Source organism: Plasmodium chabaudi (genome assembly GCF_900002335.3).
Source record: "Plasmodium chabaudi chabaudi strain AS genome assembly, chromosome: 7".
Lineage (NCBI taxonomy): Eukaryota > Apicomplexa > Aconoidasida > Haemosporida > Plasmodiidae > Plasmodium > Plasmodium chabaudi.
The window spans coordinates 1,055,085-1,082,951 of record NC_030107.2 but is presented as its reverse complement, the minus strand read 5'-3'; the positions used below and the strand labels follow the sequence as shown (position 1 = coordinate 1,082,951).

The 27,867-nt window shown below is 22.8% G+C and overlaps 10 protein-coding genes across 10 annotated transcripts; 2 read left to right on the top strand and 8 right to left on the bottom strand.

Annotated features, from left to right (window-relative positions):
- Positions 1-86: 86 nt before the first annotated feature.
- On the top strand, positions 87-1,082 carry PCHAS_0730400 (conserved Plasmodium protein, unknown function; the record flags this gene model as incomplete). The annotated part of the gene is made up of 2 exons (XM_016797761.1): positions 87-154; positions 302-1,082. The coding sequence occupies 2 exons, from the start codon at positions 87-89 to the stop codon at positions 1,080-1,082; spliced, it is 849 nt and encodes a 282-aa protein (XP_016653685.1).
- A 681-nt stretch (positions 1,083-1,763) lies between these two features.
- On the bottom strand, positions 1,764-2,174 carry PCHAS_0730300 (protein transport protein GOT1, putative; the record flags this gene model as incomplete). The annotated part of the gene is made up of 1 exon (XM_736681.1): positions 1,764-2,174. One exon carries the CDS (start codon positions 2,172-2,174, stop codon positions 1,764-1,766), a length of 411 nt encoding a protein of 136 aa, XP_741774.1.
- Positions 2,175-3,374: 1,200 nt separating this feature from the next.
- PCHAS_0730200 (conserved Plasmodium protein, unknown function) lies at positions 3,375-4,359 on the bottom strand (the record flags this gene model as incomplete). The annotated part of the gene is made up of 2 exons (XM_733380.2): positions 3,375-3,886; positions 4,065-4,359. The coding sequence occupies 2 exons, from the start codon at positions 4,357-4,359 to the stop codon at positions 3,375-3,377; spliced, it is 807 nt and encodes a 268-aa protein (XP_738473.2).
- A 329-nt stretch (positions 4,360-4,688) lies between these two features.
- Positions 4,689-7,070, bottom strand: PCHAS_0730100 (conserved Plasmodium protein, unknown function; the record flags this gene model as incomplete). The annotated part of the gene is made up of 10 exons (XM_016797759.1): positions 4,689-4,830; positions 4,966-5,045; positions 5,135-5,234; positions 5,365-5,481; positions 5,560-5,651; positions 5,743-5,802; positions 5,907-6,167; positions 6,303-6,611; positions 6,777-6,854; positions 7,005-7,070. 10 exons carry the CDS (start codon positions 7,068-7,070, stop codon positions 4,689-4,691), a joined length of 1,305 nt encoding a protein of 434 aa, XP_016653684.1.
- Positions 7,071-7,932: 862 nt separating this feature from the next.
- Positions 7,933-9,601, bottom strand: PCHAS_0730000 (conserved protein, unknown function; the record flags this gene model as incomplete). The annotated part of the gene is made up of 5 exons (XM_016797758.1): positions 7,933-7,942; positions 8,086-8,180; positions 8,303-8,389; positions 8,508-8,624; positions 8,732-9,601. 5 exons carry the CDS (start codon positions 9,599-9,601, stop codon positions 7,933-7,935), a joined length of 1,179 nt encoding a protein of 392 aa, XP_016653683.1.
- A 1,398-nt stretch (positions 9,602-10,999) lies between these two features.
- On the bottom strand, positions 11,000-12,634 carry PCHAS_0729900 (MOLO1 domain-containing protein, putative; the record flags this gene model as incomplete). The annotated part of the gene is made up of 9 exons (XM_016797757.1): positions 11,000-11,028; positions 11,125-11,186; positions 11,303-11,346; positions 11,422-11,441; positions 11,590-11,688; positions 11,782-11,945; positions 12,058-12,124; positions 12,224-12,421; positions 12,520-12,634. The coding sequence occupies 9 exons, from the start codon at positions 12,632-12,634 to the stop codon at positions 11,000-11,002; spliced, it is 798 nt and encodes a 265-aa protein (XP_016653682.1).
- Positions 12,635-13,214: 580 nt separating this feature from the next.
- PCHAS_0729800 (RNA-binding protein NOB1, putative) lies at positions 13,215-14,603 on the bottom strand (the record flags this gene model as incomplete). Its single annotated transcript, XM_016797756.1, has 1 exon — positions 13,215-14,603. One exon carries the CDS (start codon positions 14,601-14,603, stop codon positions 13,215-13,217), a length of 1,389 nt encoding a protein of 462 aa, XP_016653681.1.
- Positions 14,604-15,209: 606 nt separating this feature from the next.
- On the bottom strand, positions 15,210-19,481 carry PCHAS_0729700 (regulator of chromosome condensation, putative; the record flags this gene model as incomplete). Its single annotated transcript, XM_729964.2, has 1 exon — positions 15,210-19,481. The coding sequence occupies one exon, from the start codon at positions 19,479-19,481 to the stop codon at positions 15,210-15,212; it is 4,272 nt and encodes a 1,423-aa protein (XP_735057.2).
- Positions 19,482-20,940: 1,459 nt separating this feature from the next.
- Positions 20,941-22,105, top strand: PCHAS_0729600 (trafficking protein particle complex subunit 3, putative; the record flags this gene model as incomplete). Its single annotated transcript, XM_739151.1, has 6 exons — positions 20,941-21,000; positions 21,175-21,272; positions 21,367-21,466; positions 21,558-21,740; positions 21,883-21,966; positions 22,067-22,105. The coding sequence occupies 6 exons, from the start codon at positions 20,941-20,943 to the stop codon at positions 22,103-22,105; spliced, it is 564 nt and encodes a 187-aa protein (XP_744244.1).
- A 118-nt stretch (positions 22,106-22,223) lies between these two features.
- Positions 22,224-22,819, bottom strand: PCHAS_0729500 (conserved Plasmodium protein, unknown function; the record flags this gene model as incomplete). Its single annotated transcript, XM_016797755.1, has 3 exons — positions 22,224-22,348; positions 22,482-22,626; positions 22,739-22,819. The coding sequence occupies 3 exons, from the start codon at positions 22,817-22,819 to the stop codon at positions 22,224-22,226; spliced, it is 351 nt and encodes a 116-aa protein (XP_016653680.1).
- Between the last annotated feature and the right edge of the window lie 5,048 nt (positions 22,820-27,867).

The following is a 27,867-nucleotide window of genomic DNA, read 5'->3' as shown; positions in this document are numbered from 1 at the left end:
TTATTTTTTTTTAATATATATACAGACAAAATAGTCATACTAAATCAATCCTAAATATGAAATACTGTCTATGATTTATTTACCTGATGAATAAAAATACATGTAGATCAATTGAACAAATATTTGAAGGTTCCACATTTAATAAATCGGAAAGGTTATTCAAAAAATATAAATGATAAGCCCTTGATTTATATCAACCATTGAAATTTTCCACAAATTGCATACACCTGTTTTTTTCATTTGGCCTTCATTATATTTAATATGCTACAATATAATCTTCAACCTTTTTATTTGTGTGCAGAAAAAAACTGGCATTTGAAAATGAAAAACTTAATTTATTTTTCGAAAATGGAATAATTAATTACAGTCTAGTAGAACTAGTAGGAAGTCCAGGAAGTGGGAAAACACAATTTGCTCTTACTTTGTGTGCAGAACAATTGATCAAAATAAATAAAGAAAAAAAAGAAAATATTGTTTTTTATGTTTATTTTAATAGAACTTTTCCAATACAAAGACTTACAACCATAATAGAAAATAAATTAAAACACAACGAAAGTAATTATACCAGTTATTTTATAGATGAAACCACAACAACAAACAATAATAAGGACATAGTAAGAAACATATTAACAAATTTATATATTCAAAAAATAAATGACGAGAATGAATTCTTTTCATTATTTCAAAAAGATATACACAGCATTATCAAATATAATAAAATGTCATTACTTGTAATCGATTCATTTAATTCTATACTTAATGGAAATGAAAATTTAGATAGTTATAAAAAATATCAACTATATATTAAAATGTCTTTAATTTTAAAACAAATATCATATGAAAATAATATCTTCATCATATTAATTAATAGTTCAAATATTAACAAACATTACTCAGATTTCTCTTTTAATATATCCGATTATATTATTAATTCCTCATGTTCAAACACAGTTATTATTTTTAAAAAAACAAAAAAAAATAATGAACAAGTCAGGAAAATGGTTATTAAATGTTCAGAATTTTTACGCATGTATAAAACACTTACATTTCAAATCACAGACTCGGGTGTTGATGTCCTATGAAAAACACTACACCCCGAATTCGCACACGCATACATATATATACATACATATATATATGCGTATTCCATTTTAATTGCTTTCTCTCATTTACCCAATTATTATCAACCGTTAAACGGTGATATAATATATTCATAATTAATGTTTAGTTTGTTTTGTTCTATTTTGCTGATACATTTTTAATTAATCAAAATTAGACATTGTTTATCCATATAATCCTTATTCCGAACATTTCTATATACAATATATTATATGCATATTATTTTAAAATAATTAAAAAGTAACAATTATTTATTACTCAAAATATTTTTTTTTATAGTAGCTAGCTATATTCTTTTTTTAGCTAGCAAAATAAAAAAAAACAGCTATAAAATTACATTCCTTAAAAATTCTTTATTTTGTTTTTAATTTTAAAAAGAAATCAATATTGTTTAAAATTACAAAAAAAGAAAACTTTTAAAAAGGAAAAAATGCAATATCATACAATACAAAATCAATCAATGAAAATATAATGAAGCATGTGAGCACACATAAAGTGTATATTTGTGAAAACATATAAATGCATATTTAAATATGAATATGCAACAGTGCAATAATCATATCCATACATATATACACGTGTGCATATACAAATACATAAGGCAAATAAATTAAAACAATGAATAAAAAGTTGTTTTTTTATATTCAAATCGGTAAACGCTTATTATTTAAAAGATATTCAGATAATTGCTTAATTCCTGGTATCTCTAATATGAAACTAAGCGGTGAATATTTCACGGTCGTAACAATGTTTGGTAAAAAGGAAAAAAATAATTTATATAACCCATATGCTTGAAATAAAGCGCCAAAAAAGGTTCTTCCTAAAAGTATTAAAAAAAACCCTAGTAAAAAACATGCACTTCCTGAAATTTTTTTTCTGTTTGTAACAAATTTTAGAATTTTTGCTGGTCCCAATAGATAGTATAAACCCAATAATAAAAACAAATTTGAAATGCATAAAAAAAATTTATCAAAAAATAAAAACACCCCTATAAATCCTGCTACTACTCCTAAAACAAATAGCACCAAACCGATCGTTTTGTTTTCATCCCACATTTTTTACGATTTGTTTGTTCTTTCTAAATTTATTTTAATTAATTTTGTTTTCTTCCAAACTAATATTTTTAAACAGTTCTAATTTTTTCTTAGTATATTATTTATCATTCTATTCAATACCTATATAAATATGTACAAGATCTGTATATAAATAAAATGTATTTTATTTGAAGTATTATTATAGTTACATCATTCCGTAAGCTATTTATTTTTCTGTTTTGTTGCTTCTTGTTCTTTAAATTGTTTTTAATAATATATCGCTAAATGTCATATATTCTTCAAAAATTTACTTAAAATTGTACTTCATAATATTTCATAAAATAATCTTTATAAATAACTTTTCTTCAAGCTTATTGTCAAAATACTGTAGTCATTTCTTCAAGATTGACTATATTTAATTATATATATATATATAGATATCTTCAAAAAAAATAAAATAAAAAATTTTATATATTTATTATAATACCATTTTTATTTATAAATATATCTCGTAAAATACTTAAATATTAAATACTAACATATATTTTATGGTGATCAAATTATATCATTTAACTGTTTTGCCATAGAGTATAAAAAAAAAATAATTAAATACATAAATATTATACTATATTATTTGTATGAGCAAAAAAATTAATTAAACTAGTATATATATTTTTATATATAACAAATGGGCACGCTCATATAATTATATATTAAAAAAAATACGTACAAAAAAAACACGTATAAAAACACGTATAAAAAAACGTATAAAAAACACGTACAAAAAAACGTATAAAAAAAATATATACGAGATATTGCATAAAAATATGCCTTATTATATATCTTTTTATTTTTATTTTTTTTTTTTCTCATTAATTTAAAAAAATATATGCAAAAATAGCAAAAATTGCATATATATTTATATTAACAACATGCAACGAAAAAGTATGAAAAAATAATTCGTAATAAAAAAACAACAGCATATAAAAATTAATAACCAAAATAATAACCAAAATAATAACCAAAATAATAGGCAAAATAATAAGCAAATTGTCTGACCAAATGACTGACCAAATGACTGAGCAAATTAATAGACACTTAACTTGTTCGAAAACTGCGCCCAAACTTATAAGCTTAATTCAATGCAAATAAAATAACAAATGATAATAGTAATATTCATTTAATTTTTTCTATATATAACATAAAATAGCTGACTTTATTTCAGACATGTTTATTGTATATCATATTATTTTTTGAGGTACTATACGGATAAAACAACTTTTTAATAAGTTCAAATCGGTTCTTTAAAATATTTAAATTTTTTGAAAATTCTAATATATAAATATAGACATTGTCCTTTCCATTCTTATTTATATATTTATATATTTTTCTATTATTATTTATATTTGAATTAACAAAACAATGTTGTAAATCTTTTAATAATAAATTTTCGGTATAATTAAAAATTATTTTATTATGCTCTAAATTAAATAAAGCATATATAACATTTTTACAATTATAAAATTCTTTTACTCTTGAAATAATATTATCAATTTGGCAATTTGTATATATTTTTTTTTCTCTACTACTATTATTATAAAATAATGTATTATTTAATTCCGCAAGATATTCATTTAAGTCATTTGTATTATCGTCTTCTGTTCCCAATATCACATTTTTATGTTCTCTACTTTGCTTAACATTATCAACTTTTTCTTTTAAAAGATTTCGACCTGCATTGAAAATGAAAAATGTAGTACCATGTCTATACCTTCCAATGCCTATATATGTGCATCACTCAATATAAAACAAGTTTGAGAAATGGACAGCAAGAGAAAGCAAATAAAGTTATCATGCCATTGTTTTACATTCGTTTACATCCGTTTTATGATTTCTTATTATGCTTCTTACCGAAAATATGTAAGTGCTGAACGTGCAGCGGATATTTTGGATAGTTAAAAAGAACATCCACATATATTTTTATAAGTCTTTCATAAAAATCGAATTCCTTCATATAATGAATATTATTTATTAATGTATATCCGCTTTCTTTCTCATTCTCCTTTTTACTAATTTCACATGGAAGTATTTTTTGTTCCTTTATTAAAACCCCTGAGTCATTTTTAAAAAAATAAGGGACTTCCAACTTTGATGAAAATAATCTAATAAATCTTCGAGCTGCTGATAATTTCCATGGACTATTCATATTTATATATTAATTTTTTTAACTGTTTCATTTTTTTTAAAATAGAATTAACAAATAACAGGATAAAGAATGTAGAAAAATTAAATTAAAAAATAATGAAAAAATATATCCTAAATTAAGCACAAAATAAACAAGGAGTAATAATTCGATACGACCTTTTTTTTGGATATAATTTTTCATGTAAAAAAAAATAAAGGGAATGCAAAATAAAAAATTACATAACTATGCATATACATTTGTGTGTATATTTCCCACATGTATAAAAATAAAATAAAAAAAAAAAAATAAATAAATAAATAAAAAAAAAATAAATAAAAAATAAAAATAAATTATGCAGGATGTATGATGAAGTCCTCCTTTTTGTATTTCACTATTGTACTCAAATTTAATTTATCTTCCATTTCATCAATATTTTTTTTATATTCTTCATTTTTTTTCCTAAGAGATTTTAATTCTTTTTTTAAAATTATTCTACAACAGTCCAATTAAAAAAGGAAAGAAAAAAAAAATAATAAGGTCACATGAATATTATTCCATATATATACACACAATTATGTTCCTACAAAATGGGTTAGCAAATTCATTTTATTTTTTAATACAACTTACATATCTAAAATAACTTTATTTTTTCTTTTAAAAAAATTCTCAAACAGACATATTTTCTCTTCCTTTAAATTATTGTTACTCTGAAAAGTTGAAAAATTATTATAAGTGCCCATTTTGTTGTCTCATTATTTGTCAATTTTTTTTTTTTTTTTTTTTTTTTTTGCATTACAAAAAGCTTATCCTTTTCTTCTTCAATTATGATATCTTCTTTTTTTGGCTCTCCCAAATTTAAACATGAAAAAAGTTTTTCTCTCTCAGTTTCATATTTCCTATACATTAAAAAAATACCAATCAGCCATAGTCACTTCTTTTGTGCACCATATATATATTCGGTCTACATATATGGAAAGAAAATTATATTAACAAATCATAAATTTATGTAAACCTTTTTTGCTATACCTGCATAGGTTGTTCGTGTTTATCAACTTATTTGCGAGAGTAATATTTTCTTCTAATTTTTTTATGCACTTGCTTGAGTTTGAAGTTATGTCAATCAATCGCTGCTTATCATTTTGTCTAAAGAAGGAAATGAATAAATATATATAGGAATATATGACATGCACATTTTTTCAATTTCCTATTTTTTCCACATACTTCAACTTTTGAAGTATCAACTTAATAGTCCTTATGTGGTTCAGCAGTTGAGTCTTCTCCTTTCTTAGTCTTTCAATCTGAATTTCATATATCTATATTTAAAACGGTTAAGAAAAAATATGATTTTTTTTTATTTTCCTATTTTCTTATATTTCTTATTTTTTCTCATTTTTTAAAACCCACTTTCACTTCATTTTCAAGTTTCAACTTCCAGTTATCGATTTTTACTTCCAAATCATGAGCCTTGAATAGAAAAAATATATAATATGAACGAATACATAATTATCAAGGCAAGCATTACACAATTTTGATTTTGTTGAGGTATGTGTTCTTATCTTTTGTATTACTTCCTTTTCCTTAGACAATAAGTTATTTTGATTCTTTTCGTATTTCATTTTTATTGAATTATATCTTTCTTCCTCATCGTTTAATGCTTTCTTACTTTCAATAAGAAGCTCATTAAACGTTTTATCATTTTCTTCTTTATATTTTTTGAAATTATAATTTGATATATGCTTCTCAGCAATATTGTTTTTATATATTTCATCCATAATATCTTGCTCGCCGTTCTCTAAAATGGTTTTCCTACTATTTCTATTTTCTTCCATCTTTTATTTATGAAAAATAAAAAATATAAAAAAACTTATAATTAATACAAATACTAAAATGAAACAAACATCAGACACAACAAGAATAATTATATATACAACTTTTTTTTTTCAAAAAATCTAACTATAACTAACCTTATTATAAAAAATATTTATTTTATGAATTATACTATTTCTATTTTTTATTAAAATTTCTTGATCATTTTCAAAATTTTTAAATAATTTTTTTATTTCTTCTTCAAATTGTTTTTCCATATTATTTATATTTTCTTTATGTATATCTACTAACACATTTATACTACTTCTTTTCAATTCTTCAACTTTTTCTAAAATTATATTTTCTTCTAAATCATCATTCAAAAATAATAACATCTTATCATTAATATTTTTATTTATTTCGTAGTTATTCATTTCTTCGTCTATATTTTTTTTCAGCTGCTTCAGCTTCGACACATTGTAAAAATAGGAGATCATTTTCAAGGGAAAATAAATATGCATACAAATATATAGGACTACCTTGCCTAATATACATCACTAATAAGTCTAATCCTTTTCAAACGATTTTGCATTCTTATTGAGGTTTATATTATTTTTTTATTTTGTCCATACTTTCAAAGTTCTTAACAGATCTATCCATCTTAAAATGGTTGGGCTTTTCTCGTTTTGCTTTTCATTTGCTAAAGCTCTCTTCATAAAGAAAAAATAAATACATCGTATTTTCAAACATTCATATAGACATAATTTTTCATACATATATATGTATTGCTCTCAAATATTTTCCTAATGTTATGAATTTTTTATTCATACCCTTCCTAAACCCTTTGTCTTTTTGTTAACAATACTAGCTTTATTTTCAGCATTTTTAACAATATTTTTTTTATTCTTAAGATTATTTTGTCGCATTTTTTTATGACTTAAATAAGATATGCAAATACGTCATACTAGAACGAATAAATCTACCAAGTTATATATGCATGTACGCATATCACAAATTAAGGTCTCTCTTTTTAAGCTTAGCCTTAAAATAACTATTTCTCACATTTATAATAAAAAAATATATTCCTACATACCTTAGGAATATACCTATATAAATAAAGAAAAGGTTACTTATAAATAAATACAAGCATATATATATATTATATGTTTTTTGGAATTTATCCCTTTCCTTATCTTATCTTGTCTTAATGTTTTTCTCTTTTATACATGTGTGTGCATAGCTAGCCATACAAACATATAACTTAAAAAAAAAAAAAATCATAAAATTTTATTTTTTCATAATTATATTTTTTATTTATAGGAAAATTGTAAAAATCGTTTTTTTTAAAAATAATAATAATAAATAATTAGATAAACAAATAAAAAATAATCTAAAAAAAATAATCGTCTAAAAAAGCAAAATTAATTAACAATTAAAAAAAACTTAAAATAATAAGACTTACTAATTATAAACATAATTTTCAAAAAATAAAATGGAATAATTAATCAAATATTTTTAAAATAATAAATAAAATATATGTGTATATAATATTTATATATACTATTAAAAATAATATTCCTTATATCTTCAAAATAGAAATCATTATTATTTTGTATATACGTGTACAATTGTAAAACAAAAAATGTCTCTACAATCAAATCTGTTAACCTCATATCAATTTTCCATCCTACATTTTATTAATTAAATTCTTTAAAATGGTTAATTCTTCATTCTTTTTAAGAGTTAATTAAAAAAATAAACAATTAGCCTGGCTTATATAATAGGTTGTTAGTAGAATCTGCAAACAAGTTTAAAAGGTTCAAATTATTTAAAATATAAAATGTAGAAATATATTTCCTCAAATTATTCAAACCATCTCTATACAAACATGCACATGTATAGACACAAATGTAATCCTTCTTTAATTTTTTCGAAAATTACAATTTAATTTGAACAGATCCAGACAAAGCTAAATATTTATATGAATATGATTCTTTAGTAATTATGGATAGACCCACTTGTATCAATTTTAGTTGCTGCATTGTTACAAACATGAAATATATACATGTCTATAATGAAATAATACACACGCATATATATACAATATACAAGCACATGCTTCTACAAACTCATATAAATCTTTCCTGCTTTCTCTTACTCCAATAAATTCTCCTAGGGGTAGCCCAGCTTGAACCTTTATGTTAAACGCCTTGTTTATTATGTTCTTATTACCCATTTGAAGTTCCTACAAATAAAAAATAACGATAAATAAATAAAAGAACAATATTCGCATATAGCCATAATTGCTTGCAAACGTAAGCTACTATTATTTTAGCTTTGAAAATTTCATATTCTTATCATACTCGAGTTGCGACTTCTTCAAAATCTGTGTCCCCCAAAGAAATGAAATCGATTTTGCCCATAATATATTGATTGCACAAGTTTCTGTGATCCATAATTATTTCATAAAACTTTTTTTTCTACAAAATTCAAAAAAAATAATGAACTAATATGTGATGCACATATATAGAGAGAGAAATACTTTGATAATTTTCTCATATCATTTTTTTCGCTTTAAAAAACTTACCTTAGCATTCATCCAAAATCGAAAATGTTCATACAATTTTAAAGGAGATGGTTCCATTTGTTGATCTGTTCGTATTATAGGAATGTTATATTCATCTAAAACTTTTGAAAATTGAGGAAATAGCCATCTGACAGTTTCTACCCATTTATCACTTCTCGCATTGGTCACAATAAATACTCCAGATGATATAGACGTAGCTAGACATATCACAGAACATACCGTTGCTTCAAAATTATAGCTTTTATTTGTTTGTATTTCTTTTTTTATTTCTTTAAGAGATTGTTCATAACTAAGATTGTATTTAGTTGTTAATCTATCCCTAATCCAACATGTAGGAATTAAGGTATCATCCAGATCAAATATTATAACTCTTTTACAGTTATCTCTATATATTTCCTGTGTAACATTTTTATTAATATTCTTATTATGGTGCTTGTTATATTGTAAACTAAACATTTTATTACCAAGACATGATTTGTATAAACATTCATCTTGCCCTTTTAAATAGTTATTGCTAATATTATTATATCTATTATAATTTGAGGTGCCCTCATATTTTATAGGAACATTATTAATTACATTATTAAAATTACTTTGATTAAAGTCTCTTGAATATATTTTTTGGTCTATAGCAAATTGGGGTCTTATCGGGGTGTTGTTATACACACTCACTGTTGGATTATTATGCCCTAAGAACATATTTGTATTCATATGGGGAATAGGGAAAGAATTCACATAAACATTCGATCCATTATTTGAGTTTGAATTTAAATTTGAGTTTGAGTTCGAGTTATAGTTTTGAACAGTGCCATTTTGAATGCCCGTATTTTGGTTTGCATAAGGCGGTATATATGCATGAAGCAAATTCATAATCACTATTTTAGTTTTACTTCATAAATTTTGCAAAGCATTATAATACAATTATATACCTTAATATATATGTTATACAAAAAATATATGAAAATTGTATAGTTTACAAATATATGCATATATGACCGCTTACTCTATATGCACTCGTATTCGTAAACAACCCTATCTATATATATTTTTAATAATCTTTATATGCTCTAGCTTCAATGCTATATTTTCAAAATTCATAAAAAGACATTTTAGCTATACAAATAAACATAATTTTTCTCAAATCAATATTTATTTTTACAGTTAAGAATATAGAGAAAAATATGTTAATATAGCGATTTTTTCTCAAATATATTTATATATATATAATAATTTAAAGTGTAACGCTTTTTTATAAAAATATGTCCAATTATATATATGTCTATATGAATATACAATTAAATTTATAATTATAAACGTGTTTTCCCTTTAAATTATATATGAATGGCTTATATTTCGGATCTTATTAGTTCAAAATATTTTAAAAATATATAATTATGCATGTATATGTAACACATATATATTGTAGATATAATTATGCAGACAATGTTATTATAAATATCAAATTTTATTTAAGCACAAAAAATTATTTTTATGATTGCCTTATAAGAACTTCCCTTCTCTTGTTTTTATTATTTTATTTTTTATGTTTTGTTCATAAAAAATCATATAATATATGCACAATGCATGCACATATGTGCCATTTTATATTACATGTACATAATATTATTGTTATATAGCCATATTGTATATTTAATTTACTAATTTAATGCGTATAAGTGCACACTTATTATATACCCCTCTCATTTAAAAAGAAGGGGGAAATATATATAGTTATTTCCAATATAATATATTTTATTTTTTTACAACCATATAACTAAAAAATATATTCTTATGTACATACATATTTTTTAAGCTTGCTACCAATTTTTTTTTTTTTTTAATAAACCAGACAAAGCTTGAAACTAGTCTACTTATTTTATATACTTTTTATAACATCCAAAAAAAAGGATATATTTAAAACTCAACAAAAATAGACATAACATAAATAATAACTGTATAAAGAATAACAATTTTAATATTCAAAAAAATTCAAATATGTCTTTCTGCTTATATTAAGCATGGGCTAATAAAAAAATGAAATACACACACACAAAAATATCTTCAAAACAAAACTAGTATTGCCTTGTTTTAATACAAAATAATTTAATTGAAAATATGTTTACACATTGAAACAAAAAAAGAAAATATACACATCAATTTTACGTTTTTTTTTTATTTGAGAATATTTTATTTAAATGTTAATGCATGACTTGTAGCTAGTGTTAAGAAAAATAAACTCTACAAAAAGTTTGGTTGATCATCAAATAATTAATTTGCCTTTTGTGCATCGGAAAAGACTAAGAAAAATAAAAAAAACATATGTAAGGGTATCATTAAATTGTGTGAAACAATAAATTGAGTAATGTAAAAATATATACACTCTTGAGAAATACCTATTAAAATGCAAGCCAAATAACTAAGTCCCACTATGACGGCAATAGTAAGGGCAACAACCCTAAACATGTAAAAGCGAAATATTTTATGTCATTCATTTTTCTCATTATATATGTATGCATATAAACATATATATGGTTTGTCTTTTTATTAAGGCGTGTCTGCCTTATAAATTACATTTGGGCCGTTTGTGTCGACGGTATGATTTCTTCGGTCAAATACTATGCAAAATTAAAAAAAATATATATAATAATATAATTATTTATTTAAAAATGTGAAACAACGTAAATATATACCTGAGATGTCAGTTTCACGGCTGAAAAAAAGAAAAAAAATATATAGCAATTATATCTAACATGATCGAATATTATGTGTTATATAAAATCGACACAAAAATTATACGCTTTTTCTTCAATATAAAAACATTCTAAATTCTTAATAAGGGATTACTTCCATTTTTTTACCTTTCAAAATAGAATATTCCAAAGAGTATCGTCTTATGTATTGTTTAAAAGATTTGTTCATAGAACTAGCTGTTCTGAAATTAATTATCGATTGGGATCCTGCATTAATAAATTAAAAATTATTTGCATTTTAACTATCACCTTCATCAGTTCATACATATATATAGTTCCATGTACAAAATATTTGATAACCTTTTTTCCATTTCAAAACAAAATTTATATCATCCTTTACAAAAAGAAGTAAAATGCCATCATTACAATTTTTGTTTCCCAATCTCCAATGCTCTAATATCTGTGACCCAAATGTATCTGCACTAATTCCATAAGGCAATTTTTTAACTAAGGCCACTCCTAATCTTTTTTTTTTTTCAAAATTAATAAATTTATATTATATAGTTAGATGAAAAAGTTATAAAAATAAATTTTATTTTTTCTTATATATGAAATAAAAAAATATGCATTTGTTACACATAAGGGACTTTTCCTTTGTCTATGCAATAATGGCTAGAGTTCCTTCTTTGATAACTTAATATTTCTTGAAAAAATAAAAAAAGTTTATAAAATGGCATATTATTTATTTTTATCAATTAAAATAGAAATAAATTAAAGCCAAATATGTATGCGTGTGCAGTACCTTCAATTTTGTCTGCTGTATATGTAGACAATATTTTGTTAGGGTCACATAAGTAAGAATATTTTAATCCGTTTCTATTGCACAAAGAGGGATGAATAAATGGGTTGGGAAAATTCTCTAGAGTTATATCCATCGAATAAGATGGTCTCAATAAATCATCACTTATGGTTTCATTTCCAAGGAACATATTTATATCATCTATATTTTTTTAAGAAGCATCATAAACATTAGTAATTCTAGAAAACATTTTGAAACTATTTTACATTGTTTTAATCTTATTTAATCGTATTTTGTACCTTTGCTGTTTTTACTAAATATGAACGGCGGATTCTCTATGGGTATTTTAGACAATACAATTGAATAACATGCAATGTACAGAAAAAAAAATAAAAAAATTATAATTTCTTTCATTTTGTGTGCCAAATAATTTATTTAATTTAATGAATAAATTCAAAAAAATACATTAATTAAAAAAAAAGTTATTATTTCAATGTAACTACTATGATAGTTTCCTTTGACATAATAGACTTATCCTTTTTTTGGAACAGGAATTATAAAGCCCATATAAATAATGCACATATACATATACACATGATAATTTTCTACAATTCAAGTAAACCCTATTTTGCCTCACAGGGATATACTTCTTTCTATTCGCGCACAAACAAGTGATTAGACAAGTTTGTAAATATAAGAAAATTCTATTTTTATTTTATCATTATTTTAAGTGTACATACACAATATTGGTAACGAATTATCAAATAAATATTTTATATTTTGAATAAAATTTAGAAAAAAAGTCAAATAGTTTTTAAAAGTTTTATTATGCAATATGTATGTGGGCAAATGCATGTGCCTCGAAATTTTAAAACCAAGAGAAAATACGCTCTTGCAAAGGATGACAAAAAAATTAAAAAATGAAATTGATCAAAATGAATGATAATGTACATATTTGTAGGGGTGTCATATATACTTTTTTCATGCCACCAATTTACTTCCTCTTGTGGTGAATATTTCTTTTACCTCCTACAACAATTTTAGGATTTTTAAGGATAGCTATTTTGCCATTTTTCAAAGTTGTTCTATATGTCCAATCGTTTATATAATCTCCCATATTTTCATCATTAAAAGGATCTTTAATATTTTTTTGATTTTCATATAATTTTTTTTGATAATTTAAATATTGTTTTCTTCCTCCTATTAATAATTCATCTTCTCTAAATATCTGAAGTTTATCTTCATACTTATTTTTGGATTTATTTTTATTTTTTTTTTTCGGAATACTAAATATAGTATTTTTATAATTTACTTTAAAATTTGGAATTTTTACAACTAATTTTTTTAATTCATTATCTACAATTACATTAACTTTTCTCAAACTATTATTTCCACATTTCGAACAAAATAATAAAGAGTTTTTTCGCATAAAAAAATAACATGATGTACATATATATCCCCATAACTTAATTGAACTTATTTGATATCCATCAATTGTTATTACATTTAATCCTACTTGATATAATACATTTTGCATAGCATAATCTGTTGTCACACATGCTATATCACTTTCAAATTTTTTATTTTTATCTACATTCATATTAAATACATCAAAATTATTTACATTAATCCATTTCCCTCCATCGTCATCATCCTTGCTTTCGTCCACCTCCACCACTTCCTCTTTTATTGTCTCTAATCCGAAGATCTTTTTATTTTCGTTTTCATCTTCGTCTTCTTCCGCATCGTCATCTTCGTTCTCACTAACCACGTCCGCCCCCATCTCATCCACTTCATCATTTTCTTCCCCCTCTTCTTCCTTTTCTTCCTTTTCCTTCTCTTCCTCCTCTTCTCCGTTCTCATCATTTACTTCCTCCTCTTCTAACTCCTCCTCCTCATCCAGACAGGCCGCTTGACCCCCCTCGCCATCTTCCCTTTTCTCAAAGGTGTCTGTTTTGTTGTTTCGATTTTTTTTATAATTCATATTTGAGTAATCATATTGTACATCATCATATTTGTAGATCGTTTCCATCGGACTAGCATTCAATTTTGATACATCACCAAACCTTCGATGTAAATTATATGTCAATGCAATAACTTCTATATCCACTTCACTTAATGAATCATAATCTCCAGTTAATTTTGAAAAATGCTTTATAAAATTGATATCATTTTGTTCCGCTCTTGCTATTTTTAATAAGGGAAGTATATTAGTTAACTTCTTTCGTGATGCTTCATCTTTAATTTCTTTTATTACTCCTTCGGTTATATAACAATCATAATTCATAAACAAAAAATCTTTAAATTTAATTAAACTATTCGAATCTAATACATATTTTTTTTTTTTCTCTCCTACGATGTTACTTTTATTTTCGACTTTCATTTTTCTTTTTTTTTTATTTTTACATTTCCTTTAGTTAAAAGTTTGGTTTTATTTTGTAGAAAATAACATATAATATATCAACCTGTATGAACAAAATTAATCTTTACAAAAGTTGAAAAAAAAAAAAAAATAATTTACAAATATTCGATTTTATTATCATCCTTTATATAAAATGGAATAAAAGCTACATGTAGAAAATTTATCTATTTCATTATTTTTGTTTTTTTTTTATAACTTAAAATTTACAATTTATTTTTTCAGTTTAAATTATATATTTTTATAGAAAAATGTAGGAACAAAAATATTCTCAAATAATTTATTTTTATATGCATATAATACTGATCCATATGTAGGTAAATATTTTTTTTTTGGGAAAAAATTATTTTTCAGAAATTTTTATTTTTCCCTACATAAAAAATAAACCTCTTTTTTATATACTTATTTTTACAAGTATATACCTCCATTTTTTCTTCGCTTTTTCTTCGCCTTTTTGTCATTATTTTTTCCATTTTTACAAATCTCCTACACTACAACTACAGTTACAACGGCTGGTCAGATGGGGCTACAAATCTGGTTAACTTATGAAGCCATTTGAATCCTTATTTGTTATGACAATACATCAACTTCGACCAAAACAAGTGAATGATAATCCCCACAGGCAACGTCTAATAAATTAATATTCACAATCTGTTCTGAATTATATTTATTTATTTTTTTTTTTTTATAATATGTAAAATAGTTCCATAAACATGAATTTCTTTTTTTAAAAATTTTAAAATGTCTTTTTATATTTCTATTATTATTTAATTTATCATAATTTTTTTTTTTTAAAATATTATCATTTATATTATCAATATATCTTAATATTAAATTTCGAAAATTTTCTTTTTTACTTCTCAAAGAAAATTTTCGTTTATTTTTTATCTGATCTTGTTTTTCATCACATGTATAAATAGAAAATGAATGATCATGCTCATCATTATAATATTCAGGTGCTAGCGAAAATATTTCACTCCTTTTCTCATTTATATCATTTTCTGCATATAACTTATTGTAGAACGATCCAAATTGGTTAGACCTACAACTCCAATCACATTCTTTAAATTTACTTGATTCTTCAATTATATCATCATTTATACTTTTATTTGTAGTACCATATGAATTTTTATCATCATATATTTCATTTATTTGCTTACGCATATTTTCTGAACCAGATATGTAGCCTCGAAAAGGTTCATCATCACTTTTGCATTTTAAATCGTAGTTATAGTTCAACACATTTTCAAATACAGATTGAGATTTATTTAGATAATTTTTACTTCTTATTGAATCTAAATTAAGGTTATCACTCTCCATATAATTATTTTTCAGCTTTTTCAGCTTTTTCAACATTTTCAACTTATTCACATTTGTCAAATTAAATAAACAAGTGTTTCGTTGCAACTTTCTTATACTTCCCATTCTGTTATCCTCATCCTTAAATAAATCAGGTTCCAAAGAATAATTAGAAAATAAATTTAATTTTTTATTACTAATTTGTGAACTAACTGATTTTTCATGTGTTGAAAAGTCTCTATCTAAATATGGTGTGGTAATGCTTAATAAATGCTGTGATTGTCTTCTACAAGCTTCCCCATTATCAGTCGTCCAACTGTTCCTACTTCTACTTTCACCAATACTAAATGTTCTTGTTTTTGTTTGAATGGATTCATAATATTTTTCTAAATTAGATAACTTGTAACTATAATTATAATTAACTTTATCAGAATATTTCGTTCTTTTACTTTTTATTTTCAAAAATTTATGATATTTTTCATTATCATTTTTTATTGTTATTTTGTTTAGCAACTTATTTTTATGAACATGTACAGGCACATTACTTTGTTTGCAATGGCTAGGTAATATTATCTGCCCATATTCTGCATTACCAATACAAAATAAATTATTCTCAGGAATATTATTTCGAAGGATATCAAATGTAGAGACACTATTCCTCCACTCTTGATACCCATTAATACTACTACCACTCTCATCAACCTTCTTATCTTTCATCATTTTATTAATCGATGAGGATGTTATAAAAAGGCAAAAATTTTTTCCAACTCCAACACGAAATATTTGTATATTATTTATTTCTCCTATATTATTTTCATTATAAATATATAAAGGCTTCATTATTTTTTCAAAAAATTTATTTGTCTTATTTATATGATAACTATTGGTATTAACTTTTAAAATTTCCTTAGCATTACCAACCTGTTCAATATCAATTCCTTTTTCAGCTAATCGCATTTCTTTGAATAATTCATCATTTCTTAAAATGGTATTATTGTTGTAATTTATGTTATCTGTGTAGTATCCTCGTGCAATAGCTGCTGGACTACTTAAATAAAATTGATTATTTATGTAGTACATATTTCCTAAATCTGTATCAGGACATATACCTGTTTTATTTTCATTTAAATTTAACAAATAATATAAATCAGTATATTTTACATAATAAATATTATCACCTCCTCGTGTTAATATATAATCTGAAAAATATTTCAAAATATTTTCTTTTGAATTTTCATTCATATTTTTTAAAAGTATATTCTGTCTATATTTATCACCAGCATTTTTATTTGTATATAAGAAATTATTATTAACTCCATTTATGTTTAAAAAATTTACAGGGGCAATAAAAACAGTATGGGTACTTGATGATATAATATTAGTTATATATAAATTACTTAAACATTTTATCTTTGTTATTTTTATAATATTCTTATGATAATCTTGATTATCTTTCTTTTCAAAGCAGCATATTTTTATTTTCATTCTTCCGATAACCCCAGATTTTTTGAAATTCTTTTTTTTGCTTGTCTTTTTTTTATCTTTTCCAAATAAGTACCCCCATACATAAACTGACCTTTCCTCTGTCAAACACAAACTATGGTATTTCCCTAAACTTACCTGAATTATATTTTTTTTTTTAATTTTTATTTTTCTTGGAATATTTACACACATATTGCTATTACCTTTGTATCCTTCTTCATTTTTTCTAGCTTTTTTTTTTTTTTTTTTTTTTTGGGATCCATACCTATTTTCACCTTTATAACCACTTTTCTTTTGCACTTTCAAATTTAACAAATTTGTCCCAGCATTAGCACAACTTTTATATCTTAACTTGCTCATCATTTTATTTTTTCCTTTTTTGTTCGTCCTCTTATTTATATATGAACAATCTATTTGCCCATATTTATTCCACCCCCACATCCACAATTTTTTATCTGCATCAATGATTGCATTAGTGTATGGTCCACATTCTATATAAATTATAGGATGAGAAATTTTTGGATATTTATAATTATCATTTCTTGAAATAATTCCAAAATTTTTATCATTTTTTTTTAATTTAAAACGTTTATCCTTTAAAGGGATCATAAATGGCTTGCTTGTATATTCTATTTTTTTATCATAATCATTTGGTAATCCTAATTGTCCTTTTTTGTTACAACCAAATGTGAAAACATATCCATCATATGTTAAAATCATTGTATGATATGAACCTAAACTTATTTTTTTTACCTTATGTTTATATCCAAAATATTTCAATGGTATTAGTTTATATATATATGGCCATAAATTACTTTTTTCTTTTTTATTAAATATAGAAAAAATACTTTTATTTTTATCTAATTTATTATTATTGTCATCTTTAGCAAGCTTATCCTCATTCCAATCATTTTGTACTTTACCTTTTTCTCCTACTTTCTTATATTGTGTGTAGACAGATTTTTTAGGATTAACACCTAATTGCCCATAATTATTTAAACCCCATAAACATACAAATCCTTGTTTACTTACTATTCCTGAATGATATTTTCCACATTGTATATCTTGTGGATCAAAATATTCTTTTTCTTTTTTTACTCGCATTTTTTTACTATCATAATTGTTATAACTTCCTCTTGTATTTTCCTCCACATTTTCATTTATTAATAAAAAATCATCATACTCAGCTAGCTTTTTTTTTTTATAATTTATTTCGCTATCATATAAAAAAAAATTACTGTTGTCTTTTTTATTTTTAGCATAATTCCTATCAATTGGAACAGTACTGCTTCGTTTTCTATTTTGCTCGACACAACTATCATTTATTTTGTTATAAATTATCTCACTGTTTACATCACCATCTTTAAAGTGTGTAAATATATTTCTATATATGTCACTATTTATTCTATTTTGTTCATAATTTTTTTCACAATTTTGTTCATATTTTTTTTCACAATTTTTTTTTAGCGTGAAAAATGACAAATGGCTAGAATGCCTTGTTAATACTGGCTTGTGTAAATTGTCACACCAAAGAGACTTATTTATATCATATGTTTGCACAGAATCTCGATTTCTCTTTTTTATTTCGTTTAATATATTATTAAATTTTATATATTTTTTTTTACAGTTTTCTTGTCTTTTATTATTTTTAGCATTCTTTAATTTCTTTTTATTTATAGGTATAGAAGAAATGTCTATACAGCCAACTTTTTTATTTTTTTCAAACCCCAATTGCCCAAAACTATTATTACCTAAGCTAATTAATATTTTTTTTTTTTCAATATTATTGTTATAATCTGATGAATATTTTGATATATTTGATAAACTATCCCAAGTCTTTCTTTTATTAAAAGATTGTTTTTTTTTTATAATTAAATTATTTAATTCGTCTAATAAACTATATTTGGAATATCTTTTTATTATAGTACTCTCCTTTTTGCCTTCCTCATTTTCCATACTTAAAAAATTTCTTTTTGTTTCTTCATTATTTTTTTTTATACTCTCATTTTGATTTTTTTTCAAATTTATTAATTTCGTCTTTTCTTCATCAAGCATTTCCATCTTCCCCTAACTCCATTTTATGCTACCAACCAAATTCGAAGTTTGTATATACTTACACATACATACAACAAATGTGTATATGTATATGTATATATATATATGTATATATATAATATGTATATAATATATATTTTCTCATAAATAGTAGACAAATAAAAAGAAAAAAAAATTCCTTTTTAATTGGTTTTCCCTATACTTAATTATCCTTCTGTTTACACAAAAGGAAGTTGTTTTTGATTTTTTTTTTACAAAATTTACAAATTACATATACTCATTTTTTTTATAATAATTTTCTTAAATTATTTAATAAAACCATTAGTGATTTTTTTTTTTGTTACGCTTATAAATTTGGTCTATATTATACACACACATGTATATATTGCCGATTTGCCAACAACAATTTTTTACAAACCCCATATACAACATAGACTAGCAAATAAACAAATCTCTATATTTAAAAAATAAAAAAAAATATAAACATAAATATATACAATATAATCATTTTTATAAATTAAAAAAAATTATATATATACCAATTTTCTACAACAAAATAGAACACCAAAAAAACCCAACGAAAAAAAACTAATTCTTTTTAGGAGTTAAAAATTTTTACACCTTTAAATTAATTATAAATATATTTTTTTTTATTATTATTCACATTTTTTAAATATATTTCATAAAAAAATAAGGAGAACTTATAATTTACACAAATTTTCCATTTTTTATTTTCCTAATTTCTCAAAATGGAAAAAAAAACAAAAAAGAAAAGACTCCACCAAGGGTTAAATGAGGAAAACTAACATTTCACCAACTTTAAAAATTATTACCATCCCTTTAAACCATTCCATACACATCTTATTGTTTCAACTGACTGATAAAACATTGTTACAAATAAATGTAGGCAATTAAACAGTTTAATATAAAATATATAATTTATCGAATGTTTAATTGCCTACATTTATTCGTACTATATTTGGAAAACAAATTAAAAATGGGTAATTGTGAAAACCCACTTGTTTTTTCTACAAATTTACTTGTCACCTTTCCGGTGTTTCTCATTTACTTTTTATTCCATTTGGGTTATTATCTTATACAAAATGGTGAACGACGGAAATTGCGAAAAAAACTACGAAACAAATATAGGGTCATATATAAATCTATATTTTATAATTCGCTACCTACATTTGTTTGGGAGTTCTAAATAATATCACACTTCAAATGGGTAAATAGTTGAAAATTTTTTTTTTTTTTTTTTTTTTTTTTTATAATATCGACGTGGGCTATAGATTTACAATAAGGCGCATATTTTTGCAAACATATTTTTTTCAAAAAAAACGATAATAAATAAAATATTGATTTTCATTGATACTTCAAAAGGGATACCTTTAGAAAGGGAAATAATTTACATTTTTATTTTATCATTAATAGCTAGTTGTTAATATTATTTTAAGACTCAAAAATGATGAAAGATAAATATGAAAAACAAGGGGATGCTATATTTGCAAAATTAGAGAAAGTGGTTAATACATAAAATAAATAATTTTTTTTTTTCCATTTTATACATACTCCTATTTATGTTTACTATATCATAATACTGCCTAGTAAAACCATTTATTGTTTACTCTTCTAAATCTGTAACATTTTTCAAAAAATAATACATTCATATTATTATGCATGTTGCTGCACATTATAGAACTCCGAGTTGCTGTCCCTCACATATGGAGCTTTGGTGAGTCAGTTGCTGAAGGACTTTGAGATTGTCGATGAAGTTAATGACCAATTAAGTAAAATGTAAGCAAGAAAATCATGAGAAAATGTTAATATATGCCAATTTCCACACCCTATCCATGTAATTAATATGCATGCTGAAATGCTTACTTTTTAGGGGCCATAATATCGGGGTACGATTGATCGAAGAATTTCTTGCAAAATCCGAGATCTCTTTTTGTGAAGATTTCGAAGAAACAATGGAAGTTATAGCAAAGGTAATCTAACTAAAAAATGCTACTAACCTTCGCCTAAATTAATAAGTATGCTATATACATACATGCACATGCTTATTCTTCCCACTTATAGGTAGCATTTAAAATGTTCCTAGGAATAACCGGGACCGTTACTTGTGTAAATAAAGAGTCAAATATATATTCAATCGTTTTTCACGAAAATCCTTTATGCGATTTTGTTGAGTTACCAAAATCACTATCCTCTTTAAATTATTGTAATTTATTTTGTGGAGTGATCAAAGGAGCTTTAGAACAAGTAAGATTTTTTTTTTATCACAATCCAATTAATTATTCCCAAAACTTCCAGCATGCACAATATGCACTTTTGTCTATACTCAATAGATAACCGACTCGACAAAAAACATGCATAACACATACCATTTCTTTTGCATTCACAGGTTCGAATACGAGTAACATGCTACTTTGTCAAAGACATGCTTAAGGGCGATGATTATTACGAAATGTATATCCAACTACAAGAGGTATTTTTTTTTACTATGAATTATAAACATATGCATTCATATTTATACCCATTTAATATATTCAAAAATGGCTATACATTTTTTTTTCTTATAATTTCAGATTATGAAAGAAGAAATTTTAAATGATGAAGAATCTTAAACTTTTCAAATTAAAGTTTTTAAAATTTTTTTTAATATTACAAATAAAGAATGTACATAAATATATAATACTTTTTTGTGTCTTAAAAAATATATGCATTTTGTATATATAAAATATATTATGTTATATTTTTTGTAAATTCTTCATAACAGTTATTAAAAAAACTTTTTTCGATTTCAATTGATTTTATTAAACTCAACGGAATTAAAGCATCACTGCAGTCTCTTTTATAATCTTGGCTACCTTCAAAAGAAAAAAAATTCAAAAATTGTATAATAATATATAGGCTTATGCCATTTAATTATGCTGGACTAATTAAACGGGGGAAATACAACTACTAAATTTCCTATACAAATATATACACACATATGCATACCATGTGTAGGTGAACCTTTATAGTGCTCCTCACAACTCATAAGGAATAAATAATTTTTATCTAAATATTTTAAAGAACCAAAAAACTCTCTATTGTCTTTTACTGTGACTTTAAAATTTGTGTACTTACTTTCATTCATTATCATCTGCATTTTATATAAAAATATTTCGTATATTTCCAATCATAGAAAAATATTAATATTAAATTATTTTTTATATGAAAAATGTGTCATATATTATTTAAAAAGAATTGCTTACCTCTAAAAAGGATCTTAAATTTTCTTTTTCTCCAATACCTTTTAATAAATTCTCTTTACTCTCAATAATTGTGGAACTCATTTTTCAATACATATTTCAAACAACTAATAAACCACACTAAATCTATTTATATATATTTATTTTATTATTCTTATATTTCAAATACATTTTTGGTACTTACAAAAAAAATATATTCTACTTTTGTATTATTATAAATTGTAATAAGAAAAAAACTGTTTAATAATGTACCGAAATAGGTGTAATTATTTTTTATAAATTTTTGAAATATTCAACCTGTTCTAAAAATAGGAAGAAAAAATTTTCCTTACATTATATAACACATATTATTTTGCAAATATACCTCTCCTTTATATAACGACAATATATATATGTCTATATTTTAATAAACAAAACGGATTTTTAAATTTCCCTTTATCATTAAATACAAATATATAAACCCTTTTTTTTATAAATTCAACAAAAAATATTATTACATATATTTTGGGGGACATACAATTCCATTATTATTTATTATCTTATTTTTTATGATGGTGCATAAAGATAACTAAAAATACAAAAAAATTATTATAAAGCATTTTTTTTACAATCTTTCTACATCCATATTTTATATAGCTGTAGGAGGATTAAAAAAGGACCTGAACGAATATTCTTATTTTAATATACATAAGGACAATTTCGAAAATTAAATAATTCGTAGTAAATATATTGTCTGCAAAGCGGGCTTATCAGAAAATACAACATAGCATCCATATATGTATATTAAAAATATATACATATACAAATAATTTTTTTCACCCCCCAAAATGTAAGCAAGAGCAATATGAAATAAGAACATGCATTAAAAAAGGGTGCAACCTTCTTTAATATTCTTATATAAATATACCAAAATGTTGATAGATATCAGCATATCTAGTTTTGCTCAATATAAAGCAGATCATATCGATTCATAAGTAGTATACTATATCTGTATTAAAAGTTTTTTTAGGCATATACGTGGCCCATTTGCATACACTTGCTACCTTCATCTTACATCCCAATGTAACTTTAGTTAAACTTTTTTAAGCTTACAATTTTATAAAACATTATGTACATACAAGAACAATAACATAATAGCCAGAAAAATATAATTTTCAACCATTTATTTAATGCATTATTATATAAGGATAGCTAATGAAATGTTTAAAAATTCTCTTTATATATAATATACCATTTCGAATTAATTTTTAAACATGAATAAAACCACTATAAAATATATTATTTGATAATCCTTAAGGCTTATTATAAATAGTTATTCCCTCCATTTATTATTATTTCATTATAAATGACATATATTTATATTTCTCATCCTTATGATATGTAATATAATGAGTATAAAATGAATATCTGAAATGCCCTTTAAATGGTATATATATTACGCCCAATTAATATATCATGTACATTTTTTTATTTATTTATGCCGTAAATATATATAATTTTTTTTTTAATTATTTTATATATATACAATAAATAAAATCAATAAATGCAATATTGTATAGTCAATAATTAATAGTATATAAATATATATAATATAATTATATATGTAATATTTAATAAAATATATTATAATCAAATTACGAGTAAATTATAATTATTTGAATTATATGTACATATTTTTAATGCTCATATTTTTTTTCTTTTGTTACCTTAAAAAAAAATTATTGCATTTTTTTTTTTCAGAGCAACATTATATATTTTTATAAGGGTTGATTAAAAAAAAAAAAAAAATAAATATTATATAACTATTTATCAAATGAAATTATATATATTATATATTTTTTTATTTTTTGCTAAGAAATGTATTTTTTATTAATTTTTTTAAATATATTTTTTAAGTTGAATTTGTCATTAAATTTGCGAATAAGTAATAATATATTTATATAACAAAATTCATGAATGTTACATAAAACATATTTAATATTGTATAATTTATAAAAAAAGAAAACAAAAAATTTGAACAAAAATTTATATCAATAATTTTTTCTTTTTTTTTAATTGCATTATATTATTTCTTTACATATATATTAATAACCTGTATTTCATTATACTATATCAAATTACCTTTTTTAACTATTTTCATTTAATTGTATATATTTTTTATCGTCTGACAGAGGGTTGGTTATATATATAGGAAGAATATATTTACTGCTCTCTGCCAATTGTTTTTATATTAAATATTTACTATCATATTTTACGTTGTTATTGTTGTTATAATATATGTATATATGTATATATTTACAGTTATAATTACAATAATTATTACAACAGCTATTGCTTTTTTTTCTTTCTACATTAACTCACTGTATAATATATGTAATATCGTTCATATAATTAACTTTTTTATATTTTTATGTTCGCATATATATTCATACAGCCACAGTTATATTATACTATATGACTGATATATGTGTGACATATATAATTGTATATTTATATTCCATACTCAAAATATACATAAATGTATATGCATATTCTTATTAATATGCTATATATTTATATATAATTGCATGCTATAGTATTTTATTTTTAATTCATATACACAATTAGTGAGTCTTATTTAATGCTTACTTGTTAATATAAAAGCGACCAAAGATAAAAAAAAAAATATGTACATGTCATATAATTATTAGCAAATATATTATATTTTGGCATATTTTTTTTATTTTGTGACGTTTTCATATTAACGTTAAGAAAATTTATGTTACGAAAGCGAGTTCACTATCATATTATGTTTTTGAAAGTGTGTGTATAGTACATTTATTTACTAACATTTACATATATATATTCATGTTCATATATATTTTACATTTATTTACATATTGTATTTGCCTAATATATTTATAAACAAAGAACTTATTTTCTTTTATAGCAAATACATATAATTTTTATTTATTTGTTTTATATTTCAATGCATTTTAATAACACATAAAAACTAATAACATTTGTTTTCATTTTTCGTTTATAAAACAGTGTTTTAAAGATAGCTTATAGCGCATTAATAATCTTAAGATCAGTATATTTTATTTATATTGTACATGCTTTTTTATTTACGCATTCTTAATATATGTAATATATTTTACATGATATTATAATACCTTTTATTGTAACGAATAGTATATAGTACTTTTTATGAAAAGCGAAAATTGTTTTACTATATATATGCACATACAAACCACGTACTATTAAATGAGCGTTTTGCAAAATCCACAATATAAAGTACACATAACTACATGAGTGCATATTCATTACATATATAAACTTACTATTGTATATATGCATAAAAGTCCATATATACATGTGTTAATTTTATATATTATTAATTGACGAAATATGAAAGCAATTCGTTTTTAAATATGATAAAAATTTTTGTGATTCATATTTTATGTTTATAATAAAATGCTTCTTTAATATAAATTTATGCATAAAATAAAAGTATTCTATAATACATGTACAATGATATTATAAAATGGATGAAAAGAGAGAAAAAAAAATGAGAGTGTGTTAGTGCCCTTATATTAGTTATTTGTCATGGATTATTGATGGATATATTATATATTCATTTATGAGTCTTATTCAAATAAGCTATGAAGGAAATAAAAAATAATAAAAAACAAAAAAAAAAAAAATACATTTATATTATTAAAAGCTAAATAATGTGTTATTTACTTTAACGTTTTTATTGTGTGTTACCTTTGTAATAAAACATAATATCTTTCTTACATTTTTATATGCAATCATGAAGAAATAACCTTAAAAAAAATATATATATATAATAGTATATACCTACATTCATTCTTAGACATGCATATACATATATATATACTGCACACATGAATTCTTGCGAAATTTTTGATGAGATAATTATTTACTTTAAATCATATAATAATGAATAATTTATAGTATTTGCGATTTAGGATCTTTATAACACAATATGAGCAAAACTATTAGATTAGTAATATAAATATGGATACACATAGATATACGTTATTTATATATAATTACATGCCTAATTAATACGTACTATATAATAATACATATGCATATATATATATTCAATATATAAGCAAAGAAAACCAATAATCATTTGTTTCTATATTATAACCATATAAGAAAATATATTTTACATTTTTATTGTGTATATATCTACATGTATATATACATTACGATTTTTACATACTCATAGATATTGCGAAAATAGATTATAATAAATTGGATGTACAACCATATTCATGCTTTACATACATTGCTTAGAAGTATATGCTATTTACTAAAGAAAGAATACATAGAACGTGACGTGCATTTTATTTTTTTGTGAATCATTCACTAAGCAAGTATTCCTTTGTAAATGTTTTATTTTTAAAAAGGAAATTGCTACCAGCATACAATAGTTGTGCATGCATATATGTTACCTACATATGTATATATATTATATGTATGTGTCTTATACTATTTTTTTATAATAATACCAATTTTTTTAATTTTTATGCAATGAACGTTATTTTTATCGCGAACCTCATATTTATTTCATGAGAATTATATATAAATAATAGTTGTAATATTAATTTTCGCTTTACTTTATTTATTTATTTATTTATTTACTTACTTTACTTTATTTATTTTATTTACTTTACGAAGAATACATTTAATTATTAGCATTAGAAGAAAAACAACATACCAGAATATTAACTACGGGCGATATTTTTATTTATTTTTTTACGTTAAAATATCGTACCAAAATAGAAAGTTACGTTGTTTAAGTAAATCAAAAATAAACAATACCTATAAAATTATGTGTACATATTATAAATTAAATTTATGGAAAATACATATATATCGATATCTTTAGCAAAATATATATGTATATTTTTGTAAATAAAATTATATGTTTATATTATATATATAATTTTTTTTGTTGTTGTTTATTCTTTTTGTTTTTAATTAAATTTTAATAATTAAATTATTTTGAAGATTGCATATGATCAAAAAGTATATATATAATATATATTTTTTAAAGTCAAATTTGAAGCCGTGTTTGCAATATTTACTATCGTTTTATATTTTTTATATTATAA